Source organism: Acinonyx jubatus, chromosome E2, assembly GCF_027475565.1.
Source record: "Acinonyx jubatus isolate Ajub_Pintada_27869175 chromosome E2, VMU_Ajub_asm_v1.0, whole genome shotgun sequence".
In the NCBI taxonomy this organism is placed as follows: Eukaryota; Metazoa; Chordata; class Mammalia; order Carnivora; family Felidae; genus Acinonyx; species Acinonyx jubatus.
The window spans coordinates 16,820,220-16,844,608 of record NC_069396.1 but is presented as its reverse complement, the minus strand read 5'-3'; the positions used below and the strand labels follow the sequence as shown (position 1 = coordinate 16,844,608).

General features: G+C 38.4%; 1 protein-coding gene across 12 annotated transcripts in view; it reads left to right on the top strand.

Annotated features, from left to right (window-relative positions):
* Positions 1-23,428, top strand: part of NFAT5 (nuclear factor of activated T cells 5) — a 117,363-nt gene extending 93,935 nt beyond the window's left edge. For 9 of the 12 annotated variants that reach the window (XM_027076099.2, XM_027076097.2, XM_053210395.1 and 6 more), the window contains 5 exons: positions 951-1,034; positions 10,264-10,409; positions 11,304-13,803; positions 14,454-14,697; positions 15,341-23,428. In XM_027076099.2, coding sequence (XP_026931900.1) covers positions 951-1,034; positions 10,264-10,409; positions 11,304-13,803; positions 14,454-14,689 — 2,966 coding nt within the window. In that variant the 3' untranslated portion in view covers positions 14,690-14,697; positions 15,341-23,428. The remainder of the gene's footprint in view (positions 1-950; positions 1,035-10,263; positions 10,410-11,303; positions 13,804-14,453; positions 14,698-15,340) is intronic. The other 3 variants (XM_027076100.2, XM_027076098.2, XM_053210400.1) reach the window with 1 other exon arrangement.
* The last annotated feature ends 961 nt before the right edge of the window (positions 23,429-24,389 follow it).

The following is a 24,389-nucleotide window of genomic DNA, read 5'->3' as shown; positions in this document are numbered from 1 at the left end:
CCCACATCGGTCTCTGTGCTGACAGCTCGGAGCCTGGAGCCTGCTTCGGATTCTGTGTCTCCCTGTGTCTCTCTGCCCTGCCCCCGCTTGCACTCTCTCTCTCTCTCAAAAATAAATAAACGTAAAAAAAAATTTTTAGGTTGCCATAGTAGATATAGTTGATATGACTTGATGTAATAATAGTTGAGCAATTCACCATTAACAGTGCACAAGGGATTTTTCCAAGGCTTTACAAAAGGAATAATCATAATGCTCTAGATTCTTTTTTTTTTATTAATTTTTGTTTTAACGTTTATTTATTTTTGAGACAGAGAGAGACAGAGCATGAACGGGGGAGGGGCAGAGAGAGAGGGAGACACAGAATCGGAAACAGGCTCCAGGCTCTGAGCCATCAGCCCAGAGCCCGACGCGGGGCTCGATCTCACGGACTGTGAGATCGTGACCTGAGCTGAAGTCGGACGCTTAACCGACTGAACCACCCAGGCGCCCCTCTAGATTCTTTATGTTCATTACAGGTTTTTAAAAATTTAGTTCAATTAATTGACTAATGTTTCTCAATCGATATATTTTTTTAACAAATCATTTAGGTGGATGAATGGTGAATTTTTTTTATGCTAGTGTTACAGTATATTTGATCAGTTTAAAAAGTTTCATATCAGTCTTCTCATCAGTTATCCTTAATATGAATACTGTTACAAGAAGGATTTTTTAAAGTCACCGTTGCTTTTGTTTTGATAAGTGAGCATGTGGTGCTGCCCACTCGGTTGGTGAATTTTAGAGCATAGATTGATGGTTCTAAAAACTCCTCTCTGCCTGGATTTTCTGCTAAACAAATGATTTAATAATGTCTTGTGGGAAATATTCTGATGAAAGAATTTTAAGATACACATCTTTTTATGTACAAATTCAAATAAATACATCAATCTTTTTGTTTTGTTTTGCTTTAATAGCAGCAGCTGGTGCTTTGAATGTAAATGTGAAGAAAGAAATATCTAGTCCTTCAAGACCTTGCTCTTTTGAAGAGGCCATGAAAGGTACCAAGTTGATTCTTTTCAAAAATTATAAATAGGTTATCCTATATGTTTTCTCTAGCAAATCTATTTGGTTTTCTCTCACATACTTGGGACACTTAGCAGGGTATCTTCCATATCCCAAAATAAATATTTGTTTAACTTCACTGAATGCTTGTTTCCCAACTTGATATTTCCCTTAAGTTACCATATGAACAAACTTTTTTTAAACATGTTGGAGTAGAGGAGACTTTTGTTTTGTTTTTCATTCCTCAGTGTTAAAAATATTAAAAGTATAAAATACAGTAATGTATGTAAAATAGAGTTTATAAAGCTTCTTGCTACCAAGATTAGTACTTGACATTGAAATTTTGAAACTGAAGACACCAAAATTTGAACTATTTTGAAAAATTTTATTTTTTTTTTATTTTATTTTTTATTTTTTTTTAACGTGTTTATTTATTTTTGAGACAGAGAGAGACACAGCATGAACGGGGGAGGGGCAGAGAGAGAGGGAAACACAGAATCAGAAGCATGCTCCAGGCTCTGAGCCATCAGCCCAGAGCCCGACGTGGGGCTCCAACTCGCGGACCGCGAGATCGTGACCCGAGCTGAAGTCCGGCGCTTAACCGACTGAGCCACCCAGGCGCCCCTATTTTGAAAAATTTTAACATCTTTAAAAGTTTCTTGGAGCACCTGGGTGGCTCAGTCGGTTGGGCATCTGACTTCAGCTCAGGTCACGATCTCACAGTCCGTGAGTTCGAGGCCCGCATCGGGCTCTGTGCTGACAGCTCAGAGCCTGGAGCCTACTTCAGATTCTGTGTCTCCCTCTCTCTCTGCTCCTTCCCCACTCGTGCTCTGTCTCTGTCTCTCAAAAATGAATAAACATTAAATTTTTTTTAAGTTTTTTTAGTTACTCTTTCTTCTGACATCTTTATTCACTCTTTGCCAATCCCAAGAGACAATGAAGCTATCTTCAAGATGTTATAATGTGGTAGAGTAGATTTTTTTTCTTTCTGTCTGTCTAGTTTTTATTCCCCCATCTTGCATGCTTTATTCCACACCCAACCTTTAATACCTCAGGTGGCTGACACATGGTGGTGGAGCCAGAATCGAGTAGATATTTTTCTTAATAGACTTCTAACACAAGTAGATACTCAGTGATGATGCTTTTTTGCCATTATATATGAAGAGGTCAATTATATAATGGCCATTGATTTATTCTTCTAATTCTAGCCTTTATTTGCACTTTTCTGCCTTGGAATTCATGTGAGTTAAATCAAATAAAATTTTAAAATTAAAAATACTTAATCAAATACAGTGGGTTTTTTTTATATTGTCAGTAAAATTCAGCATTCATATACATATAGCATGTTCAGTATGCCTGTCATTTTAATTTCTGACCATGAACACTTTCAGAGTAGGTTAGTGAGGAATAATGCAGCAATAAGTAATCTGCCAAGGTTATCTGATTCAACTACAAGATTTACAAAACTGTATAATGGCTAACAATAGCTAACATTTATTGAACGTATATTAAGTACTCAGCAAAATGCCATGCTCTTTACTGACACTATTTCCAAACTCTCTGAGGTAGGTAATTTATTATTCTCATTTCACAGAGGAGTAAACCAAGGTTCCAGAGAAATTAAATAATTTGCCCAAGGTCACTTAGCTAGTGTTAACAAAGGAGGGGTGCCTGGGTAGCTCAGTCCGTTAAGCAACCAACTCTTGACCTCGGCTCAGGTCATGATCTCACAGTTCGTGGGATCAAGCCCTGCATGGATGGCAAAGCTGGCAAAAAACAGACCACAGGAGCACCTGAGTGGCTCAGTCGGTTGAGCATCCGGCTTCAGCTCAGGTCATGACCTCACGATTTGTGAGTATGAGCCTTACATCTGGCTGCCTGCCGTCAACACAGAGCCGGCTTCTGATCCTCTATCCCTCTATCTCTCTGCACCTCCCCCTCTCACTCTCTCTCTCTCAAAAATAAACATTTTTTTAAAAAGGATTAGAGGGGCGCCTGGGTGGCGCAGTCGGTTAAGCGTCCGACTTCAGCCAGGTCATGATCTCGCGGTCCGGGAGTTCGAGCCCCGCGTCAGGCTCTGGGCTGATGGCTCGGAGCCTGGAGCCTGTTGCCGATTCTGTGTCTCCCTCTCTCTCTGCCCCTCCCCCGTTCATGCTCTGTCTCTCTCCCAAAAATAAATAAAAACGTTGAGAAAAAAATAATAATAATAATAAAAAGGATTAGAAACAAACACACAGATACATGCTATTAATTTTTCACAATTCAGACCTTATTTTGACAGTTACAAGTGAAATCATGGTAAAAAATTTTTTGAAGATAGAATATTAAATTGAATGCTAAACTTATCAATTTAATTTTTTCACTTGTCATTTTAAATAGAATATCATTATTTGGAGATTCGTGATCAATTTTAAAAATAGTAGCTTTCAGAACCAGGATTTTTTTTTGACATATGTCTTATTTTTATGATTGCTTGAAATCAGAGCTTTAGTATAATACCACAGTGCCATCTGAGAGATTTAATTAGGTATCGTTTAATGAAGACTGAGCATTATAAATGACTTTTAAACTTGTGTGCTGGCAGGAATCTTCCAAGTGACTTAAATAGACATCAATTACAATAAGATATAGAACTTGGGGCGCTGGGTGGCTAAATCGATTAGATGTCTGACTTGATTTTGGCTCAGGTCATTATCTTGCAGTTCTTGGGTTCAAGTCCCATGTGAGCCTCTGTGCTGACAGTGCAGAGCCTGCTTGGGATTCTGTCTCTCCCTGTCTGTCTGCCCCTTCCCTGCTCACTCACCTGTTCTCTCTCTCTCTCTCTTTCAAAACATAAATAAATAAACTTAAAAAAAATAAAAAACAAGATTTAGAACTTGATAGCCTAAATATGATAGTTTTTGAAAGCTTTTGCTCTAAAGGAAATTTCTAATTCCTTGGAGAGGGCTCAGGCGAGAGTGGGTGGAGAGTAAAGAAGGGCACTGTGTCTATATCCTTTACACAAAAACAATACAAATTAAGTAACACAAAGTATATAGCATAAACTACTGTTAACAGTTTCTTGGGCATATTTCCAGAAAGTTTTCTGTATCTATAGGTACAGGTAGATGTGAGGAGATTCTCTAGATAGATCGCTCAAAGACTTTTACTGCAGGTTTAGGATTCAGGGATAAAGTATAGTTGAGCCTCAAATAACACAGGTTTGAACTGCACAGGTACACTTATGGAGATTTTTTCAGTAGATATGGTATATCTATTTTCCTTATGATTTTCTTAATAGCACTTTCTTTTCTCTAGCTTACTTTATTGTAAGAATATAGTATGTAATACATATAACATACAAAATATGTTAATCAACTGTTTATTTTATGGGTTAGACTTCTGGTCAACTGTAGGCTATCATTAGTTTTGATACAGTCAAAACTAATTATGTATTAGTTTTGATACAAAGTTTTGAGACAGTCAAAAGTTCTGTGCAGATTTTCAACTGTGTGGCAGTGTCAGTACCTCAACCCCCACATTGTTCGAGGATCAACTTGTATTGATGTGCATTCCCTCATGGTTTCAGCTCTGTAAGCAGTGGTTAATTGGATGAGTGTGAAAAATCGTTGAGAACATATACTTTTCTCTAACTGGTTTTAACTATGTGGAAAGGTTTTGAAGCTTGGAGGAGACATATCTCAATCTCATTTTACAGATGAATAAAACCAAGGCTTAGAGAAGTTAAGTAATTTGCTCAAGGTCACACAGCTAGTAACTGACATAGCTGCAACTTAGATTTCCCCCAAAACTATTATTTCTTCCCCTCTAAATCTTAATTTATGTTTTAATCTAACATATTTGTACTTGATCTAAAGGCTGCTTGCTGACAACAAACTTTTAGTAAAGATTGTTCTGAGTTTCAACAACTGTCTGCAGGGATAGAAGAGAAGACTGTTTAAAAGTTGTTTGGCATAGGGGCCCCCGGATGGCTCAGTCTGTTAAGTGTCTGACTTCGGCTCAGGCCATGATCTCATGAGTTTGAGCCCTGCGTCAGTCTCAGAGCCTGGAGCATACTTCGGATTCTATGTCTCCCTCTCTCTCTGCCCCTCCCCTGCTCACACTCTCTCTCTCTCTCCCTCAAAAAATTAATAAACATTGAAACATTTTTTTAAAAAAGTTGTTTGGCATAAACTATCAATACTCATATTCTTCACAAATTCAAATTGATGTTTGGATGATGAAATGTGTTTATCTTCTCTTATGGATTTTCTGAATTGGCTTAAGAGTTCTCCCCTAACCCTTAGGCAATACAAAGACTTTACATGTTTTTTTCCTTTTTCACTAAAATATAATTTCTAGGCAGTAGGACTTTATCCATCTTTTTTTTTTTTTTTTTTTTTTTTTAGTTTATTTTTTTGAGAGAGAGAGAAACCGAGCATGCAAGTGGACAAGGGGCAGAATGAGAGGGAAAGAGGGAGAATCTCAGGCAGGCCCCATGCTATTAGCCCAGAGGCCAGCATGGGGCTCAGTTCATTAACTACAAGATCATGACCTGAGCCAAGATCAAGAGGGGGACACTTAACTGACTGAACCACCCAGGCGCCCTGGGCTTTATCCATCTTAATCATCATTGGAACCCAGAACAGTGCCTGAAACTTTGTAAAGGATTATAAATACATAATGAGAATGTAGGAAAGAAACGTAGAGTGACATTTCTCAACCCATTTAATATTGTTTACTGGTCCGTTAAGATATAGTTACAGGTTCTGGGATACGATAGATAGTATAGACTCACTTTTCCCTGTTCCTCCCTTCTAAATCTACCAAATTATGTTGGAGATAATTGAACAGTCGTAAAAACACTTTGAAAATAGAAAGAAGAAAGTGGACAGGCTAGGGACCTCAGAACTTGGAGACTGACCCTAAGTGAGTTTTCTGGGTTTTCTTTATATCTACCATTTATCTGAATCGGGCACCAGAGAAGTCTGTGACTCAAAACTGGCAACAGGTACAGACAGAATAAATCAACAAATAAGTATGAATAGCCTGCTCTGAAAGACCAGGAAAGGCCAAGCCTAGTAGAGGCTTAGTAGGATGACTCATACCTAGTGGCAGCAGCTGACCCACTAGCAAAATTAGGGGACCATCTAACCCCCCCACCCACATTTGTGGTAGCAACAGCAGAACTTGAGATGGTCAACCCACTCCATGCCCCACACCTGCCAAGTAGCAGTAGGCCAGATATCCAGACAGTAGAACCGAGGAGGGCCAAAACACAGGCTTCACATAAGCCAGCTGAAGCAGGTCAGTCGGTCTGCAGAAGAGGGAACAACAGAACCCAGGGAGCCAACCTATCCCCTACCCCATACCAGGCCATAGCACACAGGCCCTGTGCTGCCTGTATTGGTGGTATCAGCAGGTCCTGTGTCTCCCTGTCCTTCCCCCAACAGCAGAGGAAGACCCAGGCCAAGTGTCTCCTAATCTTCCACCCAGTAATAGAAGGCAGTCCAATGGCAGAAAGTGAAACAGATCCAGGGTGTCCCAAACTTTCACCCAATGGCCGGGAACCCACCCTGACCTTGAAGTTTTTGACCTTACAACCAGTGGCAGAAGTAGCCCACATAAGTGCTTCCCTATCTCCAACAGCACCAGCAGGGATAGAATGGGAAGCCCATTAGTATCAGGAGACCAGAGAGCATACCAGGAGAACTCTTTCCCTTTATGCAGATCCAGCATCCCTCACCACCTACACCAGGGAGCTCAGGGAAGCACCTTCCATTCTTGTGAGTAGCACCAGCAAGATTCTAGCTATAGTTCATACATAGCTAAAACAACAAGCAGACCAGAATAAGTGTCAGAAAACTAAATGGTTATTGGCCATAGAAAGACTTCGTGCCTGTGGCTATAGAAAGATTTGTATCTTTGGGTGGACATTAGACAAATTGTCCTTTTCTTGTTTGTCTATACCAATAGACCTGCCTATCAGTAGTCTCCTTAGAGGAGTTAAAGACTCTTGCTCAACTTATTCCACCCATTCTCACTTTCCAAAAGGGGGGGAAAAACTCTGGTAATAAGAATTATTCTCCAGAGGTTCCTGGGTGGCTCAGTTGGTTAAGCATCCAACTCTTGATTTTGACTCAGGTCATGATATCAGGGTTGTGAGATCAAGCCCTGAGTCAGGCTCCACGCTCAGCACAGAGCCTGCTTGGGATTCTCCCTCTCTCTCTCTCTCTCTCTCTCTCTCTCTCCCCCCCCCCCCCCCACTTCCTCACTCTCTTCCTTCCCTCACTTGTATGTATGTGTGTGTGTGTGTGTGTCTCAAAATAACATTTTTTAAAGAATTACTCTCTAAATAAATTTGGGCAAAAATCATGTACAGATCGATTTAACTGTAGGTGATGCATTTACTTGTCAGTGAATTTTTATATAGTTTGTAATTGAATTGTAATATAAATTTGTCTTTAGATGTTAAACTTTTTAGGCCAGAAATATTATAATGAAAATATGCAACATTACACTGTATCATTAACCAAACAGTCCACAACAAACTAAACTATGACAAAAGTAAAGTAAGATTATTCATTGCTTCATTAATTCAGCAAATGTTTATTGGTTACCTACTATGTACCACGCAACAACAACAAAATCTGCCTTCATGACACTCATATTCTACTAGAACTAAAAAGCAGATATAGCAGTTGAAGGGGCGTCTAGGTGACTCATTCGGTTAAGCGTCCGACTTCAGCTCAGGTCATGATCTCTTGGTTCGCAGGTTTGAGCCCCGCATCAGGCTCTTTGCTGTCAGCATGGAGCCTGCTTCAGATCCTCATACCCCTCTTTCTCTGCCCCTTCCTCACTCTCTTTCTCTCTCTCTCAAAAGTAAATAAACATCAAAAAAAAAAAAAAAAAAGGATAGTTGAACATTATAGGATCAGCTTAGGACATTATCAGTGGTCTTTCAAACTGTCCTTTGAGATGGGCCTAGAATACTTTTTTTTTTAATTTTTTTTAACCTTTATTTATTTTTGAGACAGAGGGAGACAGAGCATGAATGGGGGAGGGTCAGAGAGAGGGAGACACAGAATCGGAAACAGGCTCCAGGCTCTGAGCTATCAGCACAGAGCCCGACGCGGGTCTCAAACTCACGGACTGCGAGATCACGACTTGAGCCGGAGTCCAACGCTTAACCGACTGAGCCACCCAGGCGCCCCGAGATGGGCCTAGAATACTTTTAAATGCCTGCCTTGTGCATGATCTTTAGTTTTGTCTCAGTCAAAATTGGATTATGAATTGAATTGTATTGGTATTGTTAGAATCTAGGTGAAAATAGGCCTGAGAATTCATGAGTAAATGATCTATTTCTCAGAGTAATAAAATGTAGAATATCAAAAATTAAATGAGCACTTTCCCCTCCCTCAATATAATCTATTTCCACAGGAGTTGTTTCTAGCCAACTAACTGTGAGACCAGCTGAAGTAAGACAAGAAAATTTCAGATATTTGTAAATCAAAATATTTACAAAGATAGCCATCCTGTTCATATACCATATGCCACTTTAAAATCCTCTTTGTAGCTGGTATTTCTTCTCAGTATCAAACTAAGGAGTTTAACAGCTATGCCTTCTGGGGAATTTGTATGTGTCTCCACAGGGTTTCAAAGTAGTGGTAAACACTTAGATTCAGAATTTGGCTAGATGTTCAGTTCAGAGGACTATCATTTGTGGTATCAGTAGGCTCCACTAAATGCCAGTAGTGCAGACTTGAGATAAAAAAAGAAAGAAAAGGAATCAAGGAGGAAAAGTAGATATGCCAAAATGGTAAAACCTACCTTATCTGCTATATATTATGTCTCCGTAGTGTAAATCTGTAACTATTCCTGCAGAATGAAGGAGAGGGAAGTAGAAAATACTTGCTGGTTTTGCTTTGGAGATTTAATTGGTAAACCTACAATAATTCTTAAATTTCTGAAAAGAAAAAAAATTAAGTCCTGTCTAAAAGAACTTAGCAAATACACGTTTTCTAAGACATTAATATAGAAAAGCAAAGTCTGTCTGGTTACTTGGTGGTATATGCTAATGAGACACTTGAGTTTTGTTGAGAGAAATGTTCCAACAATCCTGTGGCCCTTACGAAGTTTTGATTTTATGCTGCTGGGTAGCCATATGCTAAGAGGAGAGTTGTGATTGAGTAGCTTTTACCTGGAGATTTCTAAGCTATATCCTACAACTTACTGTGGCTGTGTTGATTAGTGCAATTCATAGTACCTCGAAAGGGCCCTGAGGCATATAGCTCGATAACTGAACTGCTTACGCTTGTTGTTATCTAACCTGGCTCATATCAGGAGGCCTCAAGCCACTACTGCTTCAAAAAAGGGAGGGCATGGGTCGCCTGGGTGGCGTAGTCTTTTGAGCGTCCGACTTCAGCCAGGTCACGATCTCGCGGTCCGTGAGTTTGAGCCCCGCGTCAGGCTCTGGGCTGATGGCTCAGAGCCTGGAGCCTGTTTCCGATTCTGTGTCTCCCTCTCTCTCTGCCCCTCCCCCGTTCATGCTCTGTCTCTCTCTGTCCCAAAAATAAATAAACGTTGAAAAAAAATAAAAAAAAAAAAAAGGGAGGACACATTTTGATACACCAGTTTTATATTTCATGCTACCAGCATAGCATCAAAAAACAGGCATTTAGGGGCGCCCAGGTGGCTCAGTCACTTGAGCTTCCGACTCTTGATTTCAGCTCAGGTCATGATCACAGGGTTTTGGGATCAAGCCCTGTGATGGGTGCTGAGTGTGAAGCCTGTTTAAAATTCATTCTCTCTGGGTGCCTGGGTGGCTCAGTCAGTTGAGTGTCTGACTTTGGCTCAGATCATGATCTCACAGTTTGGGAGTTTGAGCCCTGCATCGGGCTCTGGGCTGACAGCTCGGAGCCTGGAGCCTGCTTCATATTATGTGTCTCCTTCTCTCTCTGCCCCTCCCCGCTCACTCTCTGTCTCTCTCTCAGAAATAAACATTAAAAAAAAATTTTTTTTTAAAGATTCATTTTCTCTCTCTCTCTCTCTCTCTTTCTCTTTCTCTCTTTCTCTCTCCATCTCTCTCCTCCCCACCCCGTTCCCCTCTCCCCTGCTCGCACACTTTCTCTCTCTCCCTTAAAAAAAAAAAAAGACATTTAAATCATGACTAAGTCAACATATTATAGAATGAAATAGTTGATGATTTTAAACCTTCTTTCTTTCTTTTTTTTTGTGTGTGTACAGCAATGAAAACTACTGGTTGTAACTTAGATAAGGTAAATATTCTTCCCAGTGCTCTGATCACTCCACTCATATCAAGCAGTATGATTAAGAGTGAAGATGTTACTCCAATGGAAGTAACAGAAAAAAGATCTTCCCCTATTTTTAAGGTAAGCTGCATTGATAAGTGCTCTACATCTTAATCTGTTATAAAAATTGCTATATTTTTAATAGTTTGATTACCTTTCCCCATGTTTATGCTTTTTACTTTTCCTGTTTCTTTCACATGTGTTTCTCTTTGGTTGCAGTTAATGAGTTTTGCTTTTCAGAGTGAATACTTTTACCAACCAATAAAATAGTCTGCAAAGTGACTTCTAATATATATTTTGGTAAGGAAGGAATTAATGTTAGCTGTACCTGTGGGATGTAAGGCATTGATGACAGTATAGGTTTAGTATTTTCAGAATTGGAGATGTTTTTTATTTCCTTTTTCCCCCCAGTCTTTTTCTATAACTCTCTTTCCCTTTCTCACTTATAACTTTCCCCCCCTATAATTCTACCAATGATCCACAAAATGGAGATACTTTAAAATTTACTATTAATGTGTTTTTCCTGTCCTAAGCATATCAATAACTGATTATTCTAGTTTTTTGTTTGGCTGTCTTCACTTACAACATTTGTTAAAAAGAGGGGCACCTGAGTGGCTCAGTTGGTTGAGCACCCCTCTTGATTTCGTTTCAGGTCATGATCTCATAGTTCATGGGTTCGAGTCATGCATCAGGCTCTGCACTGACAGCAGGATTCTCTCTCGGGCCCTCCTCTGCTCACGTACTCGCTCTCTCTCAAAATAAATAAATAAACTTAAGAAAAAAAGATATCCTGATGACAGTCAGATGTCATGGTATCCCTGAGAATCAATCTTGCACCTGTTTTCCAACAGAATAATGTAGAGTAGAAATTGGTCCTGCATATATGTGTGTTTTTAGAATAATAATTTTTGAAGTGTCATATGAGCTAATTTAATGTTTATATACACATATTATTTGGGGATTTTTATTTTTTAGACTACAAAGACAGTTGGATCAACTCAACAAACATTAGAAAATATCTCTAACATAGCAGGAAATGGGTCTTTTTCATCATCATCATCTTCCCACTTACCTTCTGAAAATGAAAAGCAGCAGCAGATTCAGCCCAAGACCTACAACCCAGACACCCTGACAACTATCCAGACACAGGACATTTCACAGCCTGGTACCTTTCCAGCAGTTTCTGCTTCTAGTCAGCTGCCCAACAGTGATGCACTACTGCAGCCGGCTACACCATTTCAGACAAGAGACACTCAGTCCAGAGACGTATTACAGTCTGATGGCACAGTGGTTAATTTGTCACACCTGACTGAGTCATCCCAGCAACAGCAGCAGTCACCACTACAAGAACAAGCACAGACTTTACAGCAGCAGATGTCATCAAATATTTTCCCATCCCCAAACAGTGTGAGTCAGCTACAGAATACGATTCAGCATTTGCAAGCCGGAAGTTTTACGGGCAGTACTGCTAGTGGCAGCAGTGGAAATGTTGACTTGGTCCAGCAAGTTTTAGAGGCACAACAACAGTTATCTTCAGTTTTGTTTTCTGCTCCAGATGGTAATGAGAATGTTCAAGAACAGCTTAGCGCAGACATTTTTCAACAAGTCAGTCAAATTCAAAACAGCGTAAGCCCTGGAATGTTCTCCTCAACAGAGCCAACAGTCCATACTAGACCAGATAATTTAATAGCTGGAAGAGCCGAAAGTGTTCACCCACAGAGCGAAAACACATTATCCAATCAGCAACAGCAACAACAGCAGCAGCAAGTGATGGAATCATCAGCTGCAATGGTGATGGAGATGCAACAGAGTATCTGTCAGGCAGCTGCCCAGATTCAGTCGGAGTTATTTCCTTCACCGGCTTCAGCAAATGGAAACCTTCAGCAATCTCCAGTTTACCAGCAGACCTCTCACATGATGAGCGCATTATCTACCAACGAAGACATGCAAATGCAGTGCGAATTGTTCTCTTCTCCCCCTGCAGTTTCTGGAAATGAAACTACTACAACCACCACACAGCAGGTTGCCACCCCTGGCACTACCATGTTTCAGACATCAAGTTCAGGAGATGGAGAAGAGACTGGAGCACAAGCCAAGCAGATTCAGAACAGTGTCTTTCAGACCATGGTCCAAATGCAACATAGTGGGGACAGTCAACCTCAAGTAAACCTTTTCTCATCTACGAAAAGTATGATGGGTGTTCAGAATAATGGTACTCAGCAACAAGGTAATGGTTTATTCCAACAAAGTAATGAGATGATGTCCCTCCAATCTGGGAATTTTTTGCAGCAGTCTTCTCATTCACAGGCTCCACTTTTTCATCCCCAAAATCCTATTGCTGATGCTCAGAACCTTTCCCAGGAAACTCAAGGTTCTATTTTTCATAGCCCAAGTCCTATTGTTCACAGTCAGACTTCTACAACGTCCTCGGAACAAATGCAGCCTCCGATGTTTCACTCGCAAAGTACCATGGCTGTGCTACAGGGCTCTTCTGTTCCTCAAGACCAGCAGTCAGCCAACATATTTCTTTCCCAGAGTCCAATGAATAATCTTCAAAGTAACACTGTAGCCCAAGAAGAACAGATTTCATTTTTTGCAGCTCAGAACTCAATTTCTCCGCTTCAGTCCACATCTAACACTGAGCAGCAAGCTGCTTTTCAACAGCAGGCTCCAATATCACACATCCAGACCCCTATGCTTTCCCAGGAACAGGCCCAACCCTCCCAGCAAGGTATATTTCAGCCTCAGGTGTCCCTGGGCTCCCTTCCTCCAAATCCAATGCCTCAAAACCAACAAGGAACAATTTTCCAGTCACAGCGCTCAATGGTTGCTATCCAGAGTAACTCTCCATCCCAGGAACAGCAGCAGCAGCAACAGCAGCAGCAGCAGCAGCAGCAGCAGCAACAACAGCAGAGCATTTTATTCAGTAATCAGAACACCATGGCTACAATGGCATCTCAGAAGCAGCCACCGCCAAACATGATATTCAACCCAAGTCCAAATGCGCTGGCTAACCAGGAGCAACAGAATCAGTCCATCTTTCACCAACAAAATAATATGGCCCCCATGAACCAAGAGCAGCAGCCCATGCAATTTCAGAACCAGCCTACAGTTTCCTCTCTTCAGAACCCAGGTCCTACCCAGTCTGAGTCGCCACAGACTTCTTTGTTCCATAGCTCTCCTCAGATTCAGTTAGTCCAAGGGTCACCCAGTTCTCAAGAGCAGCAAGTAACACTGTTCCTCTCTCCAGCATCCATGTCTGCTTTGCAGACCAGTATGAACCAACAAGACATGCAGCAGTCTCCTCTTTATTCCCCTCAGAACAACATGCCTGGAATCCAAGGAGCCACATCTTCACCTCAACCACAGGCTACTTTATTTCACAACACTACTGGAGGCACAATGAACCAACTACAGAATTCTCCTGGCTCATCTCAACAGACTTCAGGAATGTTCTTATTTGGCATTCAAAATAGTAAGAAACTCTAATTTTATTTCTTAAATGTTAGTGGCTGAGATGGTCAAATTCTTACTCTTATTAAAAGGAAGCAAAACACAGTGGTTTTAAGAACACAGATTGTAGTTAGAACTGAGTTCAATCCCAGCCATACCACTTACATACTGTGAGATCTTAGAGAAGTTATTTGACCTGCAGAAGCTTCAATTTCCACATCTAAATGGTGGTAATAATTATATACTTGAAAAGGATATTGGGAGGACTAAATATGGTAATGAATATAAATGAATGTGTTTACCATTTTAAGCTGTAAACTTGAAAGGAAAATGAAGTAAGAATGACAGAAAATATCTCTGCCAATTAAAGTAAGTAGTTTCCAAGGAGGTTAACCCATCGTTAATGTTTACATACCAAGGAAAGCATGTAGGACTTACTTATGATGCTAACTAAGCAAAGTTGTATTTTTATACTGCTTTGAGTAAACCTGGGATGAATTCCAGTACTGTTCGGTAAAAACCGTTTTGGAGGGCTATCAGTTGCCTCACTTCTAGTTCTATATTGAGTAAACACAATAGTGAATTTCCCCCAACAACTAATAAATATCTTCTTATGAACCTTAACAGAAAGTAACTAATCAAGTAGCTTCTCTATTTTAAATATTTCTGCAGACTGTAGTCAGCTTTTAACTTCTGGACCAGCTACATTGCCAGATCAGTTGATGGCCATAAGTCAGCCAGGCCAACCACAGAATGAGGGCCAGCCACCTGTGACAACACTTCTTTCTCAGCAAATGCCAGAGAGTTCTTCACTAACGTCCTCTATAAACACCAACCAGAACATTGAAAAGATTGATTTGCTTGTTTCATTGCAAAACCAAGGGAACAACTTGACTGGCACCTTTTAACTGGATAAGTAAGTATTGCATTTTGGTTTCTTTTTTATTGAAAAGCATCAATAAATTTTATTATTCTTATCAGATTTAGGTTTAAGTAATAACACTTTTTAGACCCTACTCTTTTGAAATACGGCTTTCTCACAAGATGGTATTTTTAGGGACACTTGGGTGGTCCATCTCTTGATTTTAGCTCGGGTCATGATCTCACGGGCTTGTGAGATCGAGCCCTACATCAGGCTCTGTGCTGACAGAGTGGGACCTGCTTGAGATTCCCTCCCCTCTCTCTCTCTCTGCCTCTCTCTCTCTCTCTCTCTCTCTCAAAGTAAAATGTAAGATGATACTTTTTAAATCTGAATAAATTATTCTGGATGATAGCTTGTGGTCATAGTATTGATGCTAGGCAATCCTTTTGGTTCTAAGTTTCTTCACCACGGAATGACAGAACACCTGATCAATGTACTATTGATTGGATATAATTAAGTCTTATTTCTCCCTTCCTCAAGAAATAAATACTGAGTCAGGAAAGTGTGTGGAAGTATAAATATGATGCAGTATCATTTATAGTATTGTAATATACTTTGGAATCTTTCAGGGTAACAGGAAATTTATAATTTTGTTCCCTCCTTAGTGAGTTATATTCAACTTCTTCTTCTTTTTTAGAAATTCCATGAAGAAAATTCTGATTCCAAGATGTCCTGAGATCATGTGATTCCATGAGGATTTTTGAACTGTTACTTTAAAAACAAAACAAAGTATGAAAAACTGTGATTGAGTAAATGGATAGATTTTACTCTCACTGCAAAAAAGCACACCTGTGCTGCCTGTTGCAGTGATTAGCCACCGTTGTTAACATCTTAATATTTTATATTCCTAATAACAGTGATGACTGAGAATCTATTTGAGTTTCCAGCTGACAGAATTAATTGTTGCTATTTTCCTAGGCGCTATTTCTTTGAAAGTATAGTTCAAATTCAAAAGCTGGACTGCTCAGTTATTATTGCTATTAGAAAATAGTTCATATTGTCATGTTTACTTTTGTTCTTCATTCATATTTTCTTACCTGCATTGTTTTAGTCAAGTAATGGCTTTTGAAAAAGGAAAGTTCAAATAGTAACTAAAAGTAAGGCTGTGGTTTTCCAATATAAAAAGCACAGCTATTGGCCAAAATGAAGGAATCTTTTTTCAGTTTTTATGGAGAAACTGAAGGGGTAACATTCTGACAAGTTAACTGTAGTAAGAGCTCTACACAGATAAGAGGCCTCTTTATTACAAAGGCAGACAACACACAATCTAGGAACAGCTGAAATGCTATTGATTTTATTTTCCAGAGAGTTGTTCATTCTCTGTGTTTCTATTAAGGGTTTTAGCCATACCTGTGCAGGGAAGAATAATTATCTTGCTCTATCAAAAAAATGAAGGGGTTAATACATGGTAAATTGTGTTCTGATATCCTCCTATAGCAGTTAAAACTGACAGAGCAACTTCAGTCTGTTTTCTTCTTATCCCCGTCTTGGACCGGTGTTCCCTTTTTATGTTCATTTTTATTATTCTCCCCCTCTTCTTCACTTTATTTTAGACAATTAGTAATATACTACGAGCTTTGTGACCCTGTAGCAACTTAAAGGGAAAGGCCGCTTTGGTCTGGGGTAACCCAGCAACTCCTGCAGCACAGGCAGGGTGGGGGGGCCACTCTTTTAGGAGTGAGGGGAGCTGATTCCTGAGAAACAAGAAACAATGCATTTTTTCCCCATGAACGGTGCTGTCCTGAAGTCTTCAAATTTTTCCCTCTAATAGGAAACAGTGTACATTTTAATTAAAAAAAAAAAAAAAAAGCAAACTAAAATTTCTTGAAACATCACTTCTCCCTAAACTGCAGTGGGTGTAATTCACTTGTCACCTCAGTGCTTTACAGTTTGAAGTGGTCACTTATCTGATGGTTCCCACAAGCCTTAGGCTTTACAGGGTCATATCATTGACTTAAAATGAAGAATTAACTTGTGTTACATCTCTAGAGAGCAAAATTACACACTCCAGAATTTGCAGTTGCAGTTGTAGCATTAGTTACACAGTTTTGGGTGTTCTTGCCACCCACGGGATGCCTGCTTCTCACGACAACCTGTCGTTTGGGCACGTGCTTACGTCTCGTTTTCCTTTTGGCATGTAGAAAGCTGTTTATACAGTTTAAGGCCAAATTGTGTGTGGCTTCTATATGTAGATAAGATGTTTTGGTATTCATGTCTGTTTCATTTATTTTTATTAAGTGTACAAAAAAAATAGCCTGTTAATTATTTGTTGAAGGCTACTTTTCTGTTGTGGTTTTTTTTTTTTTTAATTTGTTTTCTATCCTATACATGTAGTTGAACTTTGTGGAATTGTGGTGTTGGTTTTGTTTATACAGCCAGATTTTTTCCCCCTTTTTGTGGTCCTCCTTAGTTCTTTGAATGTGCTCTTCTCCTAATTTGTTTTTTCTCTTTGTTCTTATATATTCTTCCCTCCACCCTGACCCTTTCTTTCTTTCTCTCTCTGATTGAGAGGCATTGAATTACGTTTTCAGTAGTACAGGCTTCTTGCCGATATGAAGGGAACTTTTCAGAAAGAGACCTACTCTGGGTCATTTACTTTTGAATACAGTTTTCAATCGTTCAAGTTTTGGATGGTTTATATCTAATGTGTGTTTCATTTTTTTGGAAAGCTATATTTTGTATTTAGGAAATGGTATACTATTTTGCTATTTGTACTGAGTGAGTACATTGGCATAAATATAGAAATTTATATATATACATATATATAAACTATTCTTTTTTTGCCACACATTTTTGTGGTAAATTTGTGAGTTTGTCTGATGTTCTACCACAACGTGGCGTCTGATAACAGTGAGGGGGGGTTTGTTATGTCTTTATTGAGTATTTAAGTATCTTTTGAAACAAATGACCTGTTCATCTGTGGCCATTCCATCAGGCAGTTCCTTGATGTTATTAGTGGGCTAAAGGCAGCTTACTGTGTGTTTGCTGGATCTTTCACTCAGCAAAATGTTAGAGTAAGGAAACCCATCAGGCAATTGTGTCAGATGGTGTTTCATGAGAATGAGCCATTCAGTCTTTGCTCACTATATATTTAATATTTTATTGTTGTTATTGTTATTATTAATTGGCTTTCTGTATTCTATGCCTTTTATTTATAATAACACTAAAAAAAACCACAAACCATGTTTGTAATTTTAATAACGTTTTCCCCATCTTGTAATATCCAGAGCTACTTTATAGATTCTCTGAACCAAAAGCATTTTCCTCAATAGATCATCTCTCCCCACCGCATCAGGGAAAATTACCCAGTATAGTTCAGGTTATGAGAAGGACCAGCCACACAATCCAGTGCTTCAGTTTTAACATGTAAAACTCTAACTGCAGAGGTATAAAGAGGTATAAAAAGCTTACCCAGCAGGTATAAAAATAAGAAGTAGAAGTAAAATACTGTAAGTTTATTTCTGAGTTTTCTGACTTTTTTTCTAAGAGATTACACAGGAGACTCAGGAAGTCTATTTGCTCACCAAGTTTCAACTAGAATGTTTCTTAGCACTGCTCTGTGGATGAAGTGGTGGCAAGAAGACTGGCTTGTGTGCTGACTTCTGTTCTGTTGTTTCGCAAGAGGCTTATCATCGTAAAATGCTGATCGCCAATGCCAAGTTACCAGGGACCAATTTTCTGTTTTATAGTATCTAAGTTTAGAACAGAACATACACCTGAACTGTAGTGGCTTGATTGGATGGAGGCAGAAAACCCAAATTTTATTTTCATAAATTTTGTGGTTATTTATACAAGGGCTGTGCTATGCTACCACATTCTTATTCAATAATGATGGATATTTTTTTTTAACATCGTTAAATGTTCCCTACCCCTAAAGGTCACTGTTAAGTACAGCATTCTGACTATTTGGTTACAAAAGACATTTGTCTTCTTACTGAAGAGTTAGCTCAGTGGTCAGTGGTTGATACGTGTGCTAATAATACAATTTCCAGATTAATGTTACAAATAATAGCGATCTATGAGAGAGACTCCGTGAGCCAGCAAAGGCCTTGGAAGCAACAATTTATTAAATTTATTTATGGCAGAAGGACCTAAATAAACTCTGAACCTTTTTTTAGTCTTTTATATTGTTATATTCAGTTGCTCTTGCTTTTAGCAAATCACCTTACTGCTTGGAGCTTATCTTTCTGTGTGTGTGTGTATGTGTGTGTTATTCCTTATTGTCATTCCATGATATATCCACACCAACAGGGGAGAAGACAACTAGAAATCATATTTGCCTCAGAGCTTTATCATGTTACCTTTGTAATTAGAGCAGCCAATGCAAATCAGTTTTTGCCAGACTCTCTGGAACAGGTTTTTAAAGGGCTTTATTTATTATAAAAAGCAGAATTAATGAGGGACCCCCCCTTTCTTCCTTTCTTTTTGTGGTAATTTTGTCTATGCTGTAGTTGAGAATTTCATTATAGTGCATTTCTTATCCATCAGAACCTCAGTTAATCTGCCTAGGAAAAATAATGTCAAAGCAAATGAGAAAAAAGTTCTGAGTCCCCCTAGAACTAAAGTAATAATTCTTTTTGGCCATCTAAACTGTTTTGGACACTTGTTTTAGAAGAGTGAAATCTGTTTAGACAGATCAATAATTAAAGACCAGAATTAAATGCTTTAATAATCAAAGTCTCAAATTAAACGTGACTTATAAATACTCACTAGGAGTAATTTGAGAATTATTCATCATTCTGATGAAAATTTCTGTTCTAAGATTTATTGATTTTTTTTCTAATTAATTGAAAACTTGATGAGGTCTGTTAGCTTTAGTTTCAAAAAGTTTCAAAAAACTTTTTTGACAAAAAAGTTATGACCACAGGCTTCATCCCTAACCTGTACAGCCATGTTCTGTCTGCACACCTTACTTATTTGGAGGGACTCCATGAAGACAAAGACTGTATAGTTCAGCAGCTCTATTAGGAAAAAAACTCAGAGCACATTCCCTACTAAGTTAGGTATATCCATATTAAAAAGAGGTTTTCTCCTCCGCTTATTTGTGTCACTAGAGCTAAATCGTGGACATAATGTTCACAATGCAGTAAATATCAGAGTAATTCCTATAGTATCATTTGTGAATTGCCTCAGTACTCTAATTAATTCTTTAATTCCCATTTATTTTCATGCCATTCTAGCCTCATTCATTAATAAAATTCTATTTTTACTCCACTATCTCTCTCAGAAAAAAATTTTTAATTAATATTTTATATCTAGACTAAATGCATATGGAAAAGTGCCTTTCTACCATAATAGTGCCCCTTTCTTGTAATTTCATTTTTCACTATTGCCAAAAACAAATAAATTATTTCAGTAGGCCCCATCTTTCAATTATTTCATTTAGCATTCTTTTCTCTATTTTTCTAACACCAGAGAAAACAGCTTCATAAAGTCTCTCCCTTTGGCATAAGAGTAACAGAGAGATACATTGCTAGAATTGTTCCTTTGGGGGAGGGTAAATAATAGATTATAGAATTAGGGGCGCCTGGGTGGCCCAGTCGCTTAAGCGCCAACTGTGGCTCAGGTCATGATCTCACAGTTCATAAGATCCAAGCCCTCCATCGGGCTCTGTGCTGACAGCTCAGAGCCTGAAGCCTGCTTCGGATTCTGTGACTCCCTCTCTCTCTCTCTCTGTCCCTCCCCTGCTCACACTCTGTCTCTGAAAAATAAAATAAACATTAGAGTTACAGTGTTGAGGCTTTATATAAATTATCTAAATTTGACTTCATCTCGACCAACTAATGATAGGTCTTATCTGAATGCTAATGAAAATTTTATTGTCTGTGAGACTCCATGCACACAAATGTTTGTAGTTAAATTTCAGGAAGGAAGTATTTAAAACATCTTCTCTCATCTTACTTAGATAAAAATAAATCACTGACACAAAATTTAGATAAAACCTGGTAAAGTCAATTTTTCTAACTAGACAACGCCATGGAATTTGTCGTAGTGCACTTCTTGCCTATCAGAACCTTTGTAATCTCTATGAAAAATAGTGTCAAAGAAAATGAAGAAGTTATATTGGAATCCCTGTAGAACAAAGGTAATAATTCCTTTCAACAAGATACAGTTGGATTGACTGTCCCTCTGGTTTTGTTATTTTGCCTCTGTCCTGGCTCCTGGCTGCAGTGGTGGTGCTGAAAGAGAGGGCATCACAGTGGCAGCTTTGGGATAGAGCTTCTTTCCCCCTGGGTATTTCTTTGACTTAGTGGCACTGAAAACTGCAGGCTTTTATGCAATATTCTTAATACCCTAATGATATTATGCACTTTAATCATTCCAAAGAAGTTAAGAATGCTGTATAGTGATGATTCCTTCTTAATGAATACATCTTAACTATTTGTATCCCTTTTTATTTTGGATAGTCAGCTTGGTGTAAGTGTTCTGTGAATATTTTCTAAAATGACTGTATCGTACGACTTAAGACTTTGAAATGTAATTGACTATGTGGAGAAATGATTACACTTCAGCAAACGATTTTAGAAATATTAATGTTCAGCTTGCTAATGTATATGTTTGAGACTTAATTAAAATCAGCCCTCTTCCAGTATTTTGTGTTTTGTCTGTGAGAACATTGTAGTGTATAGTTTTTTACATATAGAGTGTAACCAGTGGTTTTCAAAATATGGTCCTCAGCCCACCAGCCAGCATCAGTATCACTTGGGAACTAGGTAGAAATGCACATTCTGGAGCCCTGTCATAGACATACTGAATCAGAAACTTTGGAATGGGGCCTAGCAATCTGTGTTTTAACAAGCCCTCCAGGTAATTCTGATATATGCTCAAGCGTGAAAACCACTGGTGTAAATGGTATACAGTAAGATCTAGAAAGGTTTTTCCCCCTACTCATACAAATAGTTATATATTGTTCTTTATGTAAATTCAGCTTAACCTGGTTATCCGTAATCATTTATTGGCAATGATAAGTTATTCTTAGTACTGCCTACAGAAATATAGTATATTTTATATACATATACGCTTAGTCTAGTTATTGATAATTCAGTTAACTTAGTTTGGCTTTTCCTACCATTTACTAAAAAGTTTACATTAAATGACTGATTTAACTATATAGGTGCAATCTTCTATATTTCTTTTAATTGTTATGACATTTAAGTAGCTAAAACAATTGGGTGCTACAGTCTCCTGTTTATCCATAAAATGGGTACCTTGTGGGCAGTGATAACACAAGCTTTCTTTTCATTGCCTCTTACTTTACCAGCAGACCACAATTTTGGTCTGGCTAGACCAACTCTCGGAACATCATTCCTTGTATTTATATTTGTATCTGAGATATTAAATAAGATGGCTGGCCAGGTCAACATAGCACCTTATTTAATTTCTTTTTTAAATCAATAAAACTTATTTAAAAGTAGCTTGGTTTGTATGAGAACTGATGCAGTAGAGATACAGCTATCCTTGGAACTTACGCTTCAGACCCGCATTATTTACTAAAACAAATATTGGACAAGACAGTGCATTATTAATCTGGGCATTTCTCCCTTCCCAATTATATGCCTCATGGTAAATATAAACTAACAAGATAAGTAGATTTATTTGTTCATTTTAATTTCATGTGTAATTTAGTACCTCCATAATTGCTGTAATCTTCCTTCCACTGTTTACAAATCACCAATTAATTAACTCATGGAAGAAAAATGCACACTCAAATTAAAAATAATTGTATATTCACTTTATAAAAATCACCACTGCTGTCTTTGCTTAACACTAGCAGTGGAAGTGTAAGTGGCTTACTCTACAAACCTTGGTGCTGGCAACACTTAGGCAAACTGTGGGGAGATGCTTTAGGTACATTCCTCCTTTCTTGTTCCCTTTCCCCTCTTCCCCAGTTGCTTGCATAATGTATTCCTGTGCCCAAAGAATTCTGTCATGGTTCTATTTGACTCCAACTTGTAGTGTCTCTTTTAGAAGCCCCATGTTTAGCCATATTATCCCTGCTCTTTTTCTTCCCCAGAAGAAATTTGGTGTGAAATAGTTTATAGAGTTTGCTTATTATTTTACCTAATGAACCTCAGGACAACACGCACACACATATACATACACACACACCGTCTCAGATGTTTGAGGGTGGCTTTGGAATCAAACTAATGAGTCCAATGAAGAACTGTCCTGCACTGAAGGGTTTATGACTTTAGTAGCTACAAACTGATTCCAGTGACATTGAGTTAATTTCTTTTGAGCTAATGAATGTATCTGCTCGCCTTGTTTCCTTCTAATTGATAAGCTCCAAGTAGTTGCTACTCTTTTTGGACAATTTGACTGAGTTTTATTCACTTGTTTTATTAGTCTTTTAACATATTGCACATATTTCATTAACCCATTCTCAAGTGGTTTAGCTACCATTCTGCCATTAAATTTTTTTAATTTAATTTTATTTGCTTGAGCACACTGATCAACCACTGAACTGCCTTCTTCCATTGTCCTGCAATGAAATAAGGATTACATTTTTGTGTATATGGCTTTCATAGTTGAGATTTCAGAGCACTGACACCAGATATTTTCAGTTTGTTCTCTGGGGGAATTTCATTTGCATCTATGTTTTTAGCTATCTGTGATAACTTGTTAAATATTAAAAAGATATTTTGCTTCTATTGGAACATTTGTATACTCGCAACTATATTTCTGTAAACAGCTGCAGTCAGAAATAAAACATTGAAAGTTTTCATTTTGCGGTGAGTAGCTGTCGTTTTTTCCTCAGACTTTGTGAATGAATTCATATCCGTGAATGTCAGTGTTGAGCAGCATGAGCCTATGGCTGAAATTATAAAATCATTAGGAAAAAGTATGAAATATAGTTGGATTTGGAGCAATTACTTTGCGCCTCCTGTTTTGCCAGGCAGTGTCGTAGCATCTAGTGTGGTAGCAAATCATGTAGCATAAAGGTGCTTTTGCTGAAAACCAGATCTCCCCAGCCCTCAGCCTCAGTCCCACACCCAGAGGCATTCTCTTTTTGTTCTTTCGTCTGTTATTTCCACATATATCAGTTGGTGTTTACCAAAATGTATATATAACATATCACTAGTGGTATTCAAAATGTTACATCAGTAGACATATATGTCTTTGCGTGTTAGAAAAACATATATCCACCTACTAGACTGTGGGGAAATGTAAGTGACATTAAAGACAAATATTAAATACTAATACAGATGGAACATGGATATCATGAATTTGATCTATAAATAACTGAAGCTTAAGAAGCCCTGCTTTCAACAGTATGCTTATATCTTCTTATCACATATAGACTTTGCCTGTTGATTCTGTGAAGGTGACTGAATTTTTAACATACCCAAATGTATACACATACATGAGTTGTCATTTTAGGAGGCTATATATTTCTTAACAATGCTACCATTGTTCTATATGTATTTAAAAGTTGTCTTCTGGGAGGTGCCTCAGTGGCTCAGTCTTAAGCATCCAACTCTTGATCTCAGCTTAGATCTTGATTTCACAGTCATGAGTTCAAGCCCCTCACTGGACTCCACTGGGTGTGAAACCTGCTGTAAAAAAAAAAAAATGTTGTCTTTTGGCATTTATTGACTTCAACAGCACTGGAAAGGAGTGATAACCAAATGAAATTTATTAAGTATAAATGTCAAAAATACTTGGGTCCAAGAAAGTGCCTTTGT